The 17,477-nt window shown below is 41.9% G+C and overlaps 1 protein-coding gene across 11 annotated transcripts in view; it reads right to left on the bottom strand.

Moving 5' to 3' along the window:
• The window catches only part of DYSF (dysferlin), a 1,012,908-nt gene that overhangs the window by 557,203 nt on the left and 438,228 nt on the right, over nucleotides 1–17,477 (bottom strand). For all 11 annotated transcript variants that reach the window (XM_085642744.1, XM_085642751.1, XM_085642747.1 and 8 more), the window contains exons 14-16: nucleotides 15,249–15,317; nucleotides 12,524–12,567; nucleotides 9,481–9,563 (exon numbers count right to left, since the gene is read on the bottom strand). In XM_085642744.1, coding sequence (XP_085498870.1) covers nucleotides 9,481–9,563; nucleotides 12,524–12,567; nucleotides 15,249–15,317 — 196 coding nt within the window. The remainder of the gene's footprint in view (nucleotides 1–9,480; nucleotides 9,564–12,523; nucleotides 12,568–15,248; nucleotides 15,318–17,477) is intronic.

The raw sequence follows: 17,477 nt of genomic DNA, 5'->3' as shown, positions 1-17,477 counted from the left end.
TTGTGACGGAGTATCCCTCCGCCAAGATCTAAGTCAGGCCCTAAAATTCCATCATGGCAACTGCTGCCTCACTGTGTGCAGCCCAATCAAGCTGAAAAAGGGAGGAGCAAACTGCTGGCATCTCAGCGGAACTGCTTCATTGAATTCTGGAAAACGCACTTTGTGGTAACACAACCTTACTAGTAAGTTCAAGGAAATATAGTGAACTACATGTACAAGACTACAACGGCGAGCGTCTGATATGATGCCAGCAGCTTTCTCCCCACCCTCACTTCCTTCCACTTTTTAAAGCTCCTCCTAGAGGGATCAGGCTTACAAGCTTTGGGATGCACCGGTTTGCTTTGGAGTGGTACTGACTTGATAAGATAAAAGATATTCAGACAGAATATTGAGTTCAAAATATCGCCAGACAAGAATATCGAAACAGAAATATCGTGACATCGAAATATCGAAATCAAGAATATCTATGTCAAGAATTATGTCAAGAATATCGAATTTTAGGTAAGCAATATCGATATTTAAAATATAGAAGTCATTAATATTGTTAGCTTAGATAGAGTTGTTTAAAATATAGTTTTTAATTATTGTTATGTATTTTAGTATACATTTTAAATGTTTATGATGTAATTTTTTTGTTTAATTATTGTTTATGTTTCTTACTATATTATTAGTTGCATTTTTAGTAGCCATGAAATTTAATGTCATTAAATTTGGTGTTTTTTAGTTCCGTAGTGGGTTGTGGGTTTATAGGAATATGTGGTGGGGAGTAATTTAATTATAATCAATGAATGAATATTTTGTACTTAATATTATTTATTTATTTGATTTTTAATTAGGATAATTGTGCTATTATTTTTTATGTAAATGTTTTGCTGGGGATGTGGGGTTTTTTTAGGGGTAAAGAGTGGGAAGTAATTAATTAAGACTTAGTTGTTAATTAATATTAATTATTTAATTGATAATTAATTGTGTTGTTGAATTTCCTTTTTTTTAGGTAGAGGTTGTGGAGTTTTTGTGGGTGGGAACTAATTAATTAATAATTAGCTGTTAATTAATATTAAATAATTAATTGATAACTAATTATGTTAATTGTTTAATTACATTTTTGCAACTTGTGGGATTTATAGAGGTAAAGGGTGAGGAGTAACTCAATTTTATGTAATTAATAATTAGTTTTCAATAAATAATATTTGTTTAATTGATAATTAATTTGGTTAATTGTGCATTTTTTATGTTATTTTAGATGTGGTTTTAGTAGGGGGATGGGGTGGGAAGTAAATACATTTTTAGTAAACAATAATAATTTTTAAAGTAATATTGATTATCGATTTGATCATTTATTATGTTAATTGTGTAAACAGTTTTCTGGTAAATGTTATGAGTGTGTTGTGTGTTTTGTGGGAGTATGCAGTGGAAAAACCATTAATTACAAACAGTTAGTATTTAAATAATGATAATTGGTTTGTTGATAATTATTAGTGTATATCAATTTTTTTGGTTACGTTTTAGGTGCAGTTTGTGAGTTTTGTGTGGTCATAGGGTGGGAAGTAATAAAATTAAATGTATGTAATAAATATATTTTTGTTAATAAATACTTTTTAAATAAAAACATTTATTTGTATGAAAATTGTTTTGGTATTTTATTTATAATAATATTTGTAGGTATTTGTGAAATGTATTTAACATTTTCTATGTTTATATTTTTAATATTAAATATATTTGTGTTTCTTATTCAACATATTTATGTTTTAATTTTTTTGTAAATATATTTTCATTTTGTGCCAGATATATTATTTGTTTTTAATGTTGCAGTGACTGGAGAGTGGGAATAGTACATTTTACCCCTCTGCAATCCAACAGTTTCCCTACTGTTTCACTGACTCGAGTGGGAATAGTAGATGAGACCCCTCCGCAATCCAACACTTTCCCTACTATTTCACTGACTGGAGTGGGAGTTTTTTTTTTTTTTATAATTATACATTTTATTGATGCGTTAAGTGTAGTGGGAATAGTAAATTATAGTATTTTGCAATGTTATATTTTATGTAATTTTATATTTATTGTAGTTAGAATAGTAAATATTATTTTTGTGTGGTGTAAAAACGTTTGTTGCTGTTGGGTTGTGTTAGGTGGGAGTCAATATTTTTATATTTATTTGGTATAAAAATGTTTTCTTTTTAATGTAGTGGGAAATGTATATGTATTTATGTATGTTGTTTAATTTTTATTTTACAATTAATTGATTCCCTTGTTTAACAGTCATGTTTTTGGTATATTTAAATATGTTTAAAGATATTTTTAATAATATTATGTTATTTAGGATTTTTCAAATAATATCCTTAATTAAAATATTTGTTTATTTATATTTCTTACATATACACATATAGGTGCTGATTCGGATCCTGGAAAAAATGTCCCCATACGAATCGTATCTGGGATTTTTACCGTACGAATCGTACAAGTAGCGTACAAACTGCCAAGTACGATTCGTAAAAAGTCCATACGAATCGCATTGGGAAAATATCCCCACACGTCCTCGGGTCGGAAAATGTGTCCGACACATCCTCGGACGATTTACCCTACGGATCGGAAAAATGAAGTCCGACCGCGCAAGTACGATCCGTCCCGTCCTTCCAATTTTACAACCGTATGGAAAATACACCGTACGGACCGAACTGCAATAGCAACCATGGAGACATGTGCCCGCATACGCGCCGAACCCCCCCCCAGACCCCGCGGATGTACGTGCCGTACCCCCACCCGTGTATGTACGAGTCGAACCCCCACCCGTGTATGTACACCCGTGTATGTACGAGTCGTACCCCCACCCGTGTATGTACGAGTTGAACCCCCACCCGTGTATGTACACCCGTGTATGTACGAGTCGAACCCCCACCCATGTATGTACGAGTCGAACCCCCACCCGTGTATGTACACCCGTGTATGTACGAGTCGAACCCCCACCTGTGTATGTACACCCGTGTATGTACGAGTCGTACCCCCACCCGTGTATGTACGAGTCGAACCCCCACCCGTGTATGTACACCCGTGTATGTACGAGTCGAACCCCCACCTGTGTATGTACACCCGTGAATGTACGAGTCGTACCCCCACCCGTGTATGTACGAGTCGAACCCCCACCCGTGTATGTACACCCGTGTATGTGCGAGTCGAACCCCCACCTGTGTATGTACACCCGTGAATGTACGAGTCGTACCCCCACCCGTGTATGTACGGTGCGTACCCCCATACACGGGTGGGGGTACGACTCGTACATACACGGGTGTACATACACGGGTGGGGGTTCGACTCGTACATACACGGGTGTACATACACGGGTGGGGGTTCGACTCGTACATACACGGGTGTACATACACGGGTGGGGGTACGACTCGTACATACACGGGTGTACATACACAGGTGGGGGTTCGACTCGTACATACACGGGTGTACATACACGGGTGGGGGTTCGACTCGTACATACACAGGTGTACATACACGGGTGGGGGTTCGACTCGTACATACACGGGTGTACATACACGGGTGGGGGTTCGACTCGTACATACACGGGTGTACATACACGGGTGGGGGTACGACTCGTACATACACGGGTGTACATACACGGGTGGGGTTTCGACTCGTATATACACGGGTGTACATACACGGGTGGGGGTACGGCACGTACATCCGCGGGGTCTGGGGGGGGTTCGGCACGTACCGGGCCCCCAATTCCGCTCGCATTGCGCCGTACTTCGCTTTTCCGGCACTTTTTGGGTGCCGTAAAAATATTGCCGTCCGGACTGGTGTTGGTACGATTCGTACTTCCTGGTTCGTGAAATGCAGCCTGCATGCGTCCCGATGTCACGTCGGCGCTGTCCCGGATCACATTGGTATGTGTTTTTACAGTCGGTCGGTGTTTTTTCCGACTCGTACGGAAATGGTGTTTCCGTACGAATCGTACTTGCAAGTTTGTAGGGTTATTTTACCGGGCACGAGACGGACGGAGAAAACCCTCCGACCGACGGTTCGTACCCGGTTTTTCCAGGATCCGAATTGGCACCATAAATGTTTGTGTGTGTGTGTGTTTACATTTGTAAGAGGAAGTTTGTTAAAATATTTATTTAATTATATTTAATGTTTTGCCATTTTGCCCAGTTTTGAGGGCTGGGGGAAGGGGGGCCCGCGACCTATCCACCAGCCTTTTCTTTGCAGGTAAACCGCCATGAAACGGCTGGCGGGGAAGCACATCATAATGCCTACGGCTGCCTCCGATGCACCGGTGGGCTCAAGGAGCCCGTCTGATGCATGGTGGTCAGTCTTTCTGACCGCCAACACACCGCCCGCCATCGTAATGTGGTGGCCAGTGATACAGTCACTGATGTCGGTGAGACCGCCACTGACAGGCTGTCGGTGGAGGTCTTTTCGCCATCGTAATCGGGCCCTCAGTAACACACCTTGGACCAATGCATGTCAAGAAAATACAAGTATTTGGGCTTATTAACAGAGTTATTTTGTAGTACGTACATTAGTGCTCCTGTAATACTCTTTAAATTACTCTTGTATGCCTTGGCGATTGTACAATTGAAGGGCTGTGCCCTCTTTGCATTTTTACTAACAGGGAATTGGACGTTTTGAGGACGATTCCCAAAGACCTTTAACATGCAAATTTGTACTTCTGAGTAGTACTTCCCATATTCATGAATGCTTTTGTGAGTCAGCACCTACGTATTTTCTCTTCTTATTGCAGTGCTGAAATATCTCATTCACTGCTATTACCATAACAAAGGGCATATTTATGTAGGTTTTGTGCCACCCTTGCGCCACGCACGGGGGCACAAGGGTGACGCAAAACTTAAGTTGGATTTATCAACCCCTGCAAGGCCTCTTTGCCCTGCATGGCTTGATAAATCCAGAGTAACGCACCACAGCGAAAATCACTGCATTGCCTTACTCTGACACCATGTGGCGTTCCATGGTTTGTGTGTGGGTGTTCCTACGCATCCATCCATGAATTTTGGTGCATTAACAAATTTACCATTACTGGTAAACCTGGGAATGCGTCAAAATGCTATGCCTCCCCAGCTGATGCGTAACGAGGAGAAATATCTTTATTTCTCCTTGTTTTTCCTCTTTCTATAAGAGCTGCATTCTACGGAACGCATAGAAAGAAGAGAATGCCCCAGGGGATTGCTTTTGTGCAGGTAGGTGTCCCTTCCTGCACAAACACAATCCTGTCTGCAACGCAGGCAACCTTGGATGTATGACGTTACAACGCACACTTTTACAACGCATGCACTTACAACGCATTTTTTACAACGCATAATCCATTACAACGCATGACATTACAACGCATGACACTACAACGCATTTTTAAAAAATACCTTTACAACGCATTACCATTACAACGCATACTACCTTTACAACGCATACCATTACAACGCATAATATTAAATTACATTTAAGGTAAGTATTAGATAGTATAGGGGTAAAAATTACTATTCTAACTCCAGGGGGTGCAACAGTAGGGTAAGTGTTGGATAGTATAGGGGTAAAAATTACTATTCGAACTCCAGGGGGTGCAACAGTAGGGTAAGTGTTGGATAGTGTAGGGGTACAAATTACTATTCTAACTCCAGGGGGTGCAACAGTAGGGTAAGTGTTGGATAGTGTAGGGGTAAAAATTACTATTCTAACTCCAGGGGGTGCAACAGTAGGGTAAGTGTTGGATAGTATAGGGGTAAAAATTACTATTCTAACTCCAGGGGGTGCAACAGTAGGGTAAGTGTTGGATAGTATAGGGGTAAAAATTACTATTCTAACTCCAGGGGGTGCATCAGTAGGGTAAGTGTTGGATAGTATAGGGGTAAAAATTACTATTCTAACTCCAGGGGGTGCATCAGTAGGGTAAGTGTTGGATAGTATAGGGGTAAAAATTACTATTCTAACTCCAGGGGGTGCATCAGTAGGGTAAGTGTTGGATAGTATAGGGGTAAAAATTACTATTCTAACTCCAGGGGGTGCATCAGTAGGGTAAGTGTTGGATAGTATAGGGGTAAAAATTACTATTCTAACTCCAGGGGGTGCAACAGTAGGGTAAGTGTTGGATAGTATAGGGGTAACAATTACTATTCTAACTCCAGGGGGTGCAACAGTAGGGTAAGTGTTGGATAGTATAGGGGTAAAAATTACTATTCTAACTCCAGGGGGTGCAACAGTAGGGTAAGTGTTGGATAGTATAGGGGTAAAAATTACTATTCTAACTCCAGGGGATGCATCCGTAGGGTAAGTGTTGGATAGTATAGGGGTAAAAATTACTATTCTAACTCCAGGGGGTGCATCAGTAGGGTAAGTGTTGGATAGTATAGGGGTAAAAATTACTATTCTAACTCCAGGGGGTGCATCAGTAGGGTAAGTGTTGGATAGTATAGGGGTAAAAATTACTATTCTAACTCCAGGGGGTGCATCAGTAGGGTAAGTGTTGGATAGTATAGGGGTAAAAATTACTATTCTAACTCCAGGGGGTGCATCAGTAGGGTAAGTGTTGGATAGTATAGGGGTAAAAATTACTATTCTAACTCCAGGGGGTGCATCAGTAGGGTAAGTGTTGGATAGTATAGGGGTAAAAATTACTATTCTAACTCCAGGGGGTGCATCAGTAGGGTAAGTGTTGGATAGTATAGGGGTAAAAATTACTATTCTAACTCCAGGGGGTGCATCAGTAGGGTAAGTGTTGGATAGTATAGTGTAATATTATGCGTTGTAATGGTATGCGTTGTAATGGTAGTATGCGTTGTAATGGAATGCGTTGTAAAGGTAGTTTTTAAAAATGCGTTGTAGTGTCATGCGTTGTAATGTCATGCGTTGTAATGGATTATGCGTTGTAAAAAATGCGTTGTAATGGTAGTGCGTTGTAAAAGTTGCGTTGTAAAGGTTGTTCCCCACAACCTTGCATCATGACACAAGGGTGCCTGTGTTGGTGCTAGGCAGCCAAAATGACGCCAGCGCAAGGAAAGGACAGTAATGCTCCGTATTATGCTAAAAACAGCGCATTCCTACCCTTTCCCCTTCCACACAGCGAAACGCAGCATGGTGGCTTGCTGCTCTGCGCTGAGTGAAAGCTACATAAATATGCCCATAAGTATCCTAACGAGAAGAGAGTTCAGACTCTTTCACTATAGCTGCAGCCCCCTGAGTTCAGGTGCCAACCCAAGAGACCAAGGGGACCGCTTATCATGATACTCTTATGTTATGAGCCTTCTGTAGACTCTATCCCTCACTAAACCACAAAAGATGCACTAGGTACATTATACTCTGCACCTCACTCATCCACAGAAGATGCAGTAGGCACGTTATACTCTGCACCTCACTCATTCACAGAAGATGCTATGGGCACATTATACTCTGCACCTCACTCATTCACAGAACAGGCAGTTGGCACATTATACTCTGCACCTCACTCATCCACAGAAGATGCTGTGGTCACGTTATACTCTGCAACTCACTCATCCACAGAAGATGCTGTGGGCGCGTTATACTCTGCACCTCACTCATCCACAGAAGATGCTATGGGCACGTTATACTCTGTGCCGCACTCATCCACAGAAGATGCTGTGGGCATGTTATACTCTGTGCCTCACTCATCCACAGAAGATGCACTGGGCACATTATACTCTGCACCTCACTCATCCACAGAAGATGCAGTGGGCACGGTATACTCTGCACCTCACTCATCCATATAAGATGCTGTGGGCACATTATACTCTGCACCTCACTCATCCACAGAAGAGGCAGTGGGCACGTTATACTCTGCACCTCACTCATCCACATAAGATGCACTAGGCACATTATACTCTGCCCCTCACTCATCCACAGAAGATGCTGTGGGCATGTTATACTCTGTGCCTCACTCATCCACAGAAGATGCAGCAGGCACGTTATACTCTGTGCCTCACTCATCCACAGAAGAGGCAGTTGTCACATTATACTCTGCACCTCACTCCTCCACAGAAGATGCTGTGGGCACGTTATACTCTGCGCCTCACTCATCCACAGAAGATGCTGTGGGCACGTTATACTCTGTGCCTCAATCATCTTCAGAAGATGCATTGAGCATGTTATACTCTGCACCTCACTCATCCACATAAGATGCAGTGGGCATGTTATACTCTGCACCTCACTCATCCACAGAAGATGCTGTGGGCACGTTATACTCTGCGCCTCACTCATCCACAGAAGATGCTATGGGCACGTTATACTCTGCGCCTCACTCATCCACAGAAGATGCTATGGGCACGTTATACTCTGTGCCTCACTCATCCACAGAAGATGCAGTGGGCACGTTATACTCTGCACCTCACTCATCCACAGAAGATGCTGTGGGCACATTATACTCTGCACCTCACTCATCCACAGAAGATGCTGTGGGCACGTTATACTCTGCACCTCACTCATCCACAGAAGATGCTATGGGCACGTTATACTCTGTGCCTCACTCATCCACAGAAGATGCAGTGGGCACGTTATACTCTGCACCTCACTCATCCACAGAAGAGGAAGTTGTCACATTATACTCTGCACCTCACTCATCCACAGAAGATGCTGTGGTCACATTATACTCTGCGCCTCACTCATCCACAGAAGATGCAGTGGGCACGTTATACTCCGCACCTCACTCATCCACATAAGATGCAGTGGGCACGTTATACTCTGTGCCTCAATCATCTTCAGAAGATGCATTGAGCATGTTATACTCTGCACCTCACTCATCCACATAAGATGCTGTGGTCATGTTATACTCTGCAACTCACTCATCCACAGAAGATGCTGTGGTCACGTTATACTCTGCAACTCACTCATCCACAGAAGATGCTGTGGGCACGTTATACTCTGCGCCTCACTCATCCACAGAAGATGCTATGGGCACGTTATACTCTGTGCCTCACTCATCCACAGAAGATGCTATGGGCACGTTATACTCTGCACCTCACTCATCCACAGAAGATGCCGCGGGCACGTTATACTCTGCACCTCACTCATCCACATAAGATGCGATGGTCACGTTATACTCTGTGCCTCACTCATCCACAGAAGATGCTGTGGGCACGTTATACTCTGTGCTTCACTCATCCATAGAAGATGCGATGGGCACATTATACTCTGTGCCTCACTCATCCATAGAAGATGCGATGGGCATGTGAGCTAAACAAAGTGGAAACTGATGAACTGCAGGTGATACCCAATAACTCCTGAGCACAGTCGCATTGAAGTAAATCCATATGAATTATTCTTTAAGTAATAAAGAGATAGAAGTACCGGGGTCCCTAGTTAGAAAAAGACCAAGCAGACCACAAGACACCCAACACCTTCAGCATGGCAAACATTTTAGTACAGCGCGAATAAGTCCACCTTATTCGCCCAGCAAAGCTGGTACCAGCAGCACCCACAAGCAAAGCACTTTGAGAACCCAATACAAACGCTCACCTTCCAGTTCTCCTCCAGGCGCTGACATCTTGGACATGGAAAGGTAGGATGTGCCAACAACGTCGTTGTGACTTAATCGATCCCTAATTAGGCAAAGAGGAAAGTGGAAAGTTGAAAAGTGAAAGATGCTTGCTGAGACTATATTTTTACATCCTTTGAAAATAGTTTTCAATCTAGTGTCTACTGTGTAGTTTTCTTAACTGCCACAGTTTACAATGAGTTGTTTAGAAAAAGCCAGCGTGTGGCGCATGCACTAAAATATATACACTCATTGAAGGGTCCCTCCAAATTGTATTGTGCCACTTGGACTAGTTCCGGCAGACTAGTGGGGTCATTAGTATGGCGGGCGGACTTTGTCTGCCCACCATACCCCCGGGAAACGGGACCGCCCGCAATGCATGCGGTGGTCCCGCAACTACAATTAGGATGCGCCTGCCACACTGGCGGGCGCATCCCGCATTTGTAACATTGCGGCAGGCGGCGCTGGAAGCACCGCCCGCCGCATTTCCACAAAAGCAAGTTGTGCCTTGCAAGGCACAACGTGACAGGCACTGCGCGGTGCATGCCACGCTGTACATTGAAATGCAGAGGGGTACCCCATGTGCACCCCCCACCCACCAGAACCCCTGGAGGCCCGCTATGGGTCCCCAATGTTAAAGACCGCATGCCTTTCCGTGGCGGCGTTGCTGCCACGGAAAGGCATGTCCCCGCCTGCATTCTAATATGGATGGCGGTGTCTACCATATTAACAGCTTATCCACCCGGTAGGCAATCGGGCGGATTGCCTACCGGCGGAAAACTGGCAGACGGTCTTTCCGTATGGCGGGGGGAGAATGGCGTGCGGGCGGGAAGGAATGTCGGGCAGATCGCCACCGCCATGCGGATCGCCCGACATTCTAATGGGCCTCCAAGTCTTTTAATATTATCGAAGATGTTCATTGCACTTTATTGTTGTTTTTAAAGTATTTTTATGATGAATTTCTCTGGTCTTCTTAAATGTAATTTTTATTGTTTCATTGTGCTGCTATTGAAATGGCCCGAAAAGGAGTATTTTAAATGCCCTATGTTGTTATTTGTGTTTGAAAGTGTCTTGTTCTATGTTGTACTTTTTTGATCTATAGTGATCGAAATAAAGTCTTTTGAACTGAACTGGAAATATATTATTTGATATCCTGATGAGTCTTTTCATTTTAGTCATCACTGCCTTTTGCGCCATAGTCATGATACTGGAATGTGGCAATAATGGCAATAATGTATTTAGTTTATTATATTTTTACTTTGCTTTTTTTTGTAATCACAAGAAATAATAAACTCTTTTTTCTCTATGTTTAATGTAAAGCACAACTTATTCTACCAATATTTCATCAATGTTATATGTATCTTGTTCCAATGTTTTACTTACAGCACTCTTATAATCTACCGACATCATGCCTACAATGCACATACGTACTACACACAATCCAGCAATACCATAATCCTCCCAAAAAACATACCCACGCTTGTCCTATACACACTAGTGTAGTACCAACATTACTGAGTCTCCTAGCATTGCCTACACCACACCGACACCAGCAGTCATAAATCTGACTCCTCTACACTACCAATGTCCGGCTTATACTAGCACAACATTACATTAAATCTGCACAGCTTTTCCACGACTAAACTAATTACGTTGCCTCTCTACTCTACTACGATTCTACCTATAACAATGGTCTGCTCTATTAGCTTCCAGCCTAATCCACACATACAGTAATATTCCACCTATACTACTCATACACTCAACCATGGCCATGTACTCTACAACTTCCCAACCATTCGCCTGGCCCATAATAAGACTTCATCACATTTCCCTCCACTCTAAAGATGTGCTGACTATACACCATTCTGCTTCCACACCTCGCCTCAACTTGCCAAATATTTAATCTATATCATCTGTGGCTTGCTCAAAACAACTTTCAGGACAAAATGCAGTTTCTAAGTTTTCACGTTTTTGAGTTTCAAGGTACTGATGCAGCATTATTATAGGTATATACTTCACAGAACTCCTCAATCATATGCTGCTAAAATTACAAGTTCAATGTGTTTCGTCAACCAATGCTCAATTGCCTTGCTCAGAGATATGGATACGTCATGTGGCTCAAAGTTTTCTATGCTTTCCTAGACCTGTGACTAATGTACGTAATGTGCTAAGTCTAACACTTTGCCGGCAAACACAATTTTTTTTTTTTTATTTATCTTAACACCACCCTGATCAACTATTAGCTTAGTAAAGTTTTAACATTGCAGGACTTGAAATAGTTTCAATACAGAGAGAGAGAAAGATGGTCTGCTGCAGGTCCAAGAAGATTGACCTAGGTGATGAAGAACCAAAGAAGATGCATTACTCAGAAATGCACCAGAGTTGAGCAGCAACCTATGAGAAAAGAAGGCAGATACAGACATCGAAATAAAACGTGCAAGAAGATAGAACAGTACATTAATTGTGGATGGGTCTTGATACTTTCCACAAATATTTTGGAAAACTCCGTAGAGTCTCATAAGATCCCTTTTGTAGCACAGACGGTTTAAGGTATTTCATAAGATGCATGTGGTTGCTTGGTAGCCATTCAGGTTAAATAAAGAAATGGGTGCCTAGGTGGGAAGTCGAAAAAATCAAGAAGGTTGTAACAATTAATACAGTTTAAATAACTGGAAATGAAGATATGCTGAGACAATTAATGCTAAAACCCAGCCATCAACTTTGGTGATTTTTCCAAATATGGGATTGAGTTTTGTGTAAGGGAAAAATAATTACCTGCATTCTTGCATTCTTGCATCAAGTCATGTATGAATACAATTCTGCTAGAGTGATCTCTTTAATTAATTACTGTTCACCATCACCACTTATCATTTCAGTATTGGTATGAGATGGCCTCTTTTCTGCAGTTGACATAGTGGGTATTTTCACACCAGCCTTTCTATGTTGATAAGATGTAGCACCTAATAAAATTAATATTGCCTCTGTCCTACCTTGTTACATTGCTGAGATGGGTACACAACTCACCAGTCAGTAACTCTCACTCGTATTTTCTCACACATGGATGGAAACTAAGTACAAAAAGAGAATGCATTTTATAAGTAAATTAAGATAATTTGTTCTGCTGAAATGTTCATAGATATGACATTTTAAGAATTAAGCTATACCAACATCCACTTGTGGGACTCTGAAACATGAGCATGTTAAACAAAGGTTCTCACAAGAGCGGACTCAATTCATATTTGTTTTTTGTCCATCTAAGTTCAACTTAGTTTTGAAAAAATCAGATCCTGACTCCCCAGTCAGGATCTGCAGATGTTTATTATCACAAATTGAAGTTACTAACACAGAACATTTTCTACAGGAATTGTGCAGAGGGCACTGATTAGAATCATAGTAAAAATTATAATGTTGTGACATCAAACATAATCACACACCATCTCAAATGCCGCCCACCCCCATTTGCATACATACATTTAACCCCCTGAAGAGATTAAATAATTCCTGTCAGCGAGGTATGGCTGTAAATCCCCTAACACCCCCACATTTGCAACAGTGTAAGGGAAAAGATTTCTCCAACCGTGAACATATTTTTCTGGTGGGATTTTTTTTTTTAAGTTTACTATGTTTTTTTGGCACAAGTTCTCCAATTGCCAGGGGTAAGAGTAAGGAAGCAGAAGTATACATGGAAATGTACAACTTGCATTGACTTGGCATTTCGGGCTGGACTGTTCCCATGAGGCACAGGGTCAAGACTGATTTGCATATGGCTGGGTTCAAACTGGAATGGCATGGTGAGCAAGAAAATGATGGATTTCGGCCCAGATCTCTATACTGGGGTGAATGACATTGTTCTGCATTCTGTCCATCAACTGTTCTTTTTGCATTTGTCACCCCGAGTGGTACGGGTATGCCCAGACGTGGGTCCCGTGCTCTCCATGCCACTGGAATCAAGCTATCCAGGCTGAAGAGGGGTGAAACCAAAGGTCACAAGAATGTTATAGTTAGGTTCAGATTTTACACACACAAATCCATAGCAATTCAGCAGGTACAGTTATACTTATCTCTAGAAACTATTACTTGTGCCCCATAGGTAACTACAACTCACGCCCCCGCCATGCACAGTTTTCTCATCAATATTTTTACTGCAAATGTTGTAGTGATATTATCAATGATCTCAAAGAAGATGTAATGACTGATACAATATATGAGGTACTTAGGAGCGCATGGCTAGAGCGTGAGTTATAGTTACTGCCCCTTCTGAAGATATGCTGAGCCCCAGGGGTTGGCGGCCTCTGGTCCAGAAATGCAGCCCGGGGAGGGGGCTGCATGCGCCTCCATCCCCAATATATAAACATTAATTACTCCTAGGACCTGGCCCACCCCGGGGGCTAGAAAAAACAAGTGATGGAAACCGCACTTTAAAAAAAAAATCCTCTACATATCCACTGGCAAATTTTTAAAAAACTTTTTGGGCCCCTCGGCTGGGTCCCTATTGGACTCCACCACCAGGCCTTAGGGTTCAGGTTATTCCTACCCTGCCCCTTTGTCTTATATTTAAATGTTATTTCTTGGGACTCGGCTGAGTCAGAGTCACAAGATGGCTGCCACCACTTCCTGGATTAAGTGAAGGCAGCCAATCAGATCACACCGTGAGATGTGGTGGATCTGCAGAGGATTTGCTTCTCTAGATATACCTAAATCTTTTTTTTTCAATAACTCTAAAACTCCTGAACGGATTTACACCAAATTACTAAAAGCGCTCTTTCTGGAGCAAGATTTAGCTTTCTGACAAATTCAGTGTAATTCCGTCCAGCAGTTAAGCTGTAGTTGCGTCTTAAATTCCTAAGGGAAATTGCATCGGCAAAACACGTTTTGGAACACCACCCTTTTTCCCTGCCCTGCTTGATGAGTCACCCCAAAACTTTCCAAGCAGCAGCTGAAGTGAGCGACAAACTAGTTTTTAAAATTTCGGGTAGATTTGGCAAATGGCGCCAAAGTTATTAGCAAAACAAATAACTATTTTCCTATGGAAACTACGTCCTAACTATAACTACCTACTGGCAAACGCCAGTAGTATATGTGTATATATATATATATATACTGTTACCTGTTACTGTCCACAGTGGCTGATTCATAATGGGTTTGCTGAGAACTCATATATTTATGCACTGAAGATGTCCACCTAGGATTTGCTTCGATGTCTTGCTTTTTGGGATTTATAAAGTACCCATGGAGCATAAATGGTAATCTATATGTCATGCGCATTTCAATTAATGTGCTTATCTTCAATGCGTTCTTCTAGTGCTTGACAACATTTTTTCTGGCTTCTTCAGCGCGAAATAATTTTTTGTGTTTTGTTGGGTGGAACATTATCTGAAAATCTTCGGTAATATTCACAAATGTACACATATGTGGCGCTCCGTTTGCATGCCACACCTGCTCATGCAATATATCACGTTCTGCTTGAAACCTGCCATGTTGTCCTTAACACTAAATTATGTCTGTCTGTAAATGTCAGTAGACATTAATCCTGTGAATCTGGATATGGAAATTTACACTTGGGGTTCACTTTTTTCGCCTTAAGTTCACAAAAATTTCAAGTTTACCTTTTTGAAGTAAGTCCATATAAAATGTTCGGAATTAGTTAATTTTCCTCTGTACAGAAGATATCACCATCTACAATATACAGTCTTCTGATAATACAAAATGCATACAGTCTTCTAATAAAAGAAAATAAACATGGACTCACCCTAATTGGCAAGGTGATGCTCTGATTCCACTGTGGGTTTGCATTCTTCTCCATGATTTTACTGCAGAGCTGGGAGGGATCAAACACATTTTATATTAAATACATTTATTGGAAAATTCAATTAATTTTTACTGTATATATTTCAGAACTAAAATGAATACATTTATGTGGACTTCAAAACAATAAGTACCCTAACACCATGTAGTTCCTCGTAGTGTCTGATTTTCATGAAACGTGCTAACTAACTGATAGAATGGAAATGATATTTCGATGGATGGGATGCCCATCGCGGTTGTGACAGAGTAACCCGTCCGCCAAGATCTTAATCAGGCCCTTAGCTCACATTTGGCAAACGAGTTCCACCCACTGCATGTTCATGTTGTCTAAATACACAACAGAATCTACAGAAATTACAACTGAACATACTTAAAAATAATATAGGACACAAATAAGTGAATAAAACGAATATTTAAATGAATGTAGGGAAAACTATTGGTCTCCTCGACCATTCTGTAGTTGTGAGACTTTACACAAATTTGCTCCATCGACATTCCACTTTTAAAAGTTTGAAAATAAAAGTCATATGTTCTTCTTCTAACTCAACACTAGTCAACTTCATCTATTGCACCTCAAAAGATGACAAACAGCTCAGCCCAGGCATTGACACATAACCTATTGGATAACGCAGTGTCAAAATAACATTTTCTTTGGACAGATCGATCACTCATTGATGAAATACTGCTCATAATCAATTCAACTGCTTTCCCAAAAAATAACACCAGCAACATAAGTCATTATTTCAAAACCCTTCAGCGGCGACTCCTGAACGCTCTCCAGATACCCGGATACAGCTTGCAGGCTCAGGGCTGATTGAATTGGCTGCACCCACGGTGTCCCTGTGCCGATGAATGAAACCAGCTTTTGGGCTTCGGGTTGGCCTGGCTGACTGTACGGAAGAGCTTTAGCAAAGCCAGAGGTGCTGTGATCATGTCCGGCACCATGTATGCTCACCCGCTCTCATCCAAGGGCATGAGTGAGGTCTAATCCAAGGGAGAGAGGGTAGACCCTAGCCAGAAGGGATTCCACCCTCTTGCCAGTTGCGAGAAGCCTGGGGACCACCTGCCTAGACCCGAGCAGACCTGGGTGGAACAGGAGGACATGTTTCATATTATGAATATCTCTCTTTCATTCACTCTCTCGGTCCCGTTAAGCCATGTGTGTTCAGACCTGATGCTCCCTGACTGCGAACAAATTAAATGCGGGTTCTTTTTGTCTTGTCTTAAGAGGACAAGACCGAATTTGGAAGTCATGGAAAACAATTATCTTAAGAGAAGAATCATAATAATAAGATATCAACTAATAAAGAAGAACATACGATTCATGTTTCTAGGAGCTAATCAGATTTGGAACAAATAAAAAGAGTCCCAGATAAAGATCAAAGGGAGTGAGGAATTATAAAGAATGCGATTAGACAATATGTCTTTTTTATTATTGCTGATGGTTCCGTTGCTTTAAAGCACTCTCTTTTGGTTTTTTCACAGACAGCGTGTGTTCTGAGATGGCCAAAAAATGTTATGGAAAAAGTTGCTCAGGCACATATATTCCATAATGTGGAATCTGCAATCAATGGCTCTTTATCAACCGGAATTGCAATGGAAACGCTGTTCGGTGAACAGCACGAGAGATATTTGTGAACATATATACATATGTTATGTTATGTTAAATTTAGCTTATAAAGCGCACGTACGCCCGTAGGCTTCATGGCGCTGTAGGAGGTTTTCAGAGCATAACACAACAACAGGAGGACAACTTAGAACGTCTAAGGATAAGCTTCTCTAAAAAGCCAGGTCTTAAAGGCTAGTCTAAAGGCTAGAATATCCTCGTGTGACCTTAAAGAAGCTGGTAAGGAGTTCCAGAGGGAGGCAGCAAGAAAATGAAAAGAGCTGCCGCCCTGACGTTGTTTCCTAACAACCGGCACCATGAGCAAGTTTTTGTGACCAGAGCGGAGGTTGCGGGAGGGGATGTATCTGGCAAGCAGATTGATGATAAATTTGGGGCCTTTACTTTGTAATGCCCTAAAGATAATGCAGCCGGTTTTAAAAGCCGCCCTCTGGGCTACCGGCAGCCAGTGCAGGTCTGCCAGGCCTGGCCCGATGGACTGCCATTTAGGAAGCCCACAGATCAGCCTGGCCGCCTGATTTTGAACCAGCTGCAGCCTCTTGAGCTGCC

Source organism: Triturus cristatus, chromosome 2_2 (genome assembly GCF_964204655.1).
Source record: "Triturus cristatus chromosome 2_2, aTriCri1.1, whole genome shotgun sequence".
Lineage (NCBI taxonomy): Eukaryota > Metazoa > Chordata > Amphibia > Caudata > Salamandridae > Triturus > Triturus cristatus.
Note: the sequence above shows the minus strand (reverse complement) of the source record. Positions and strands in the feature narration are given on the sequence as shown.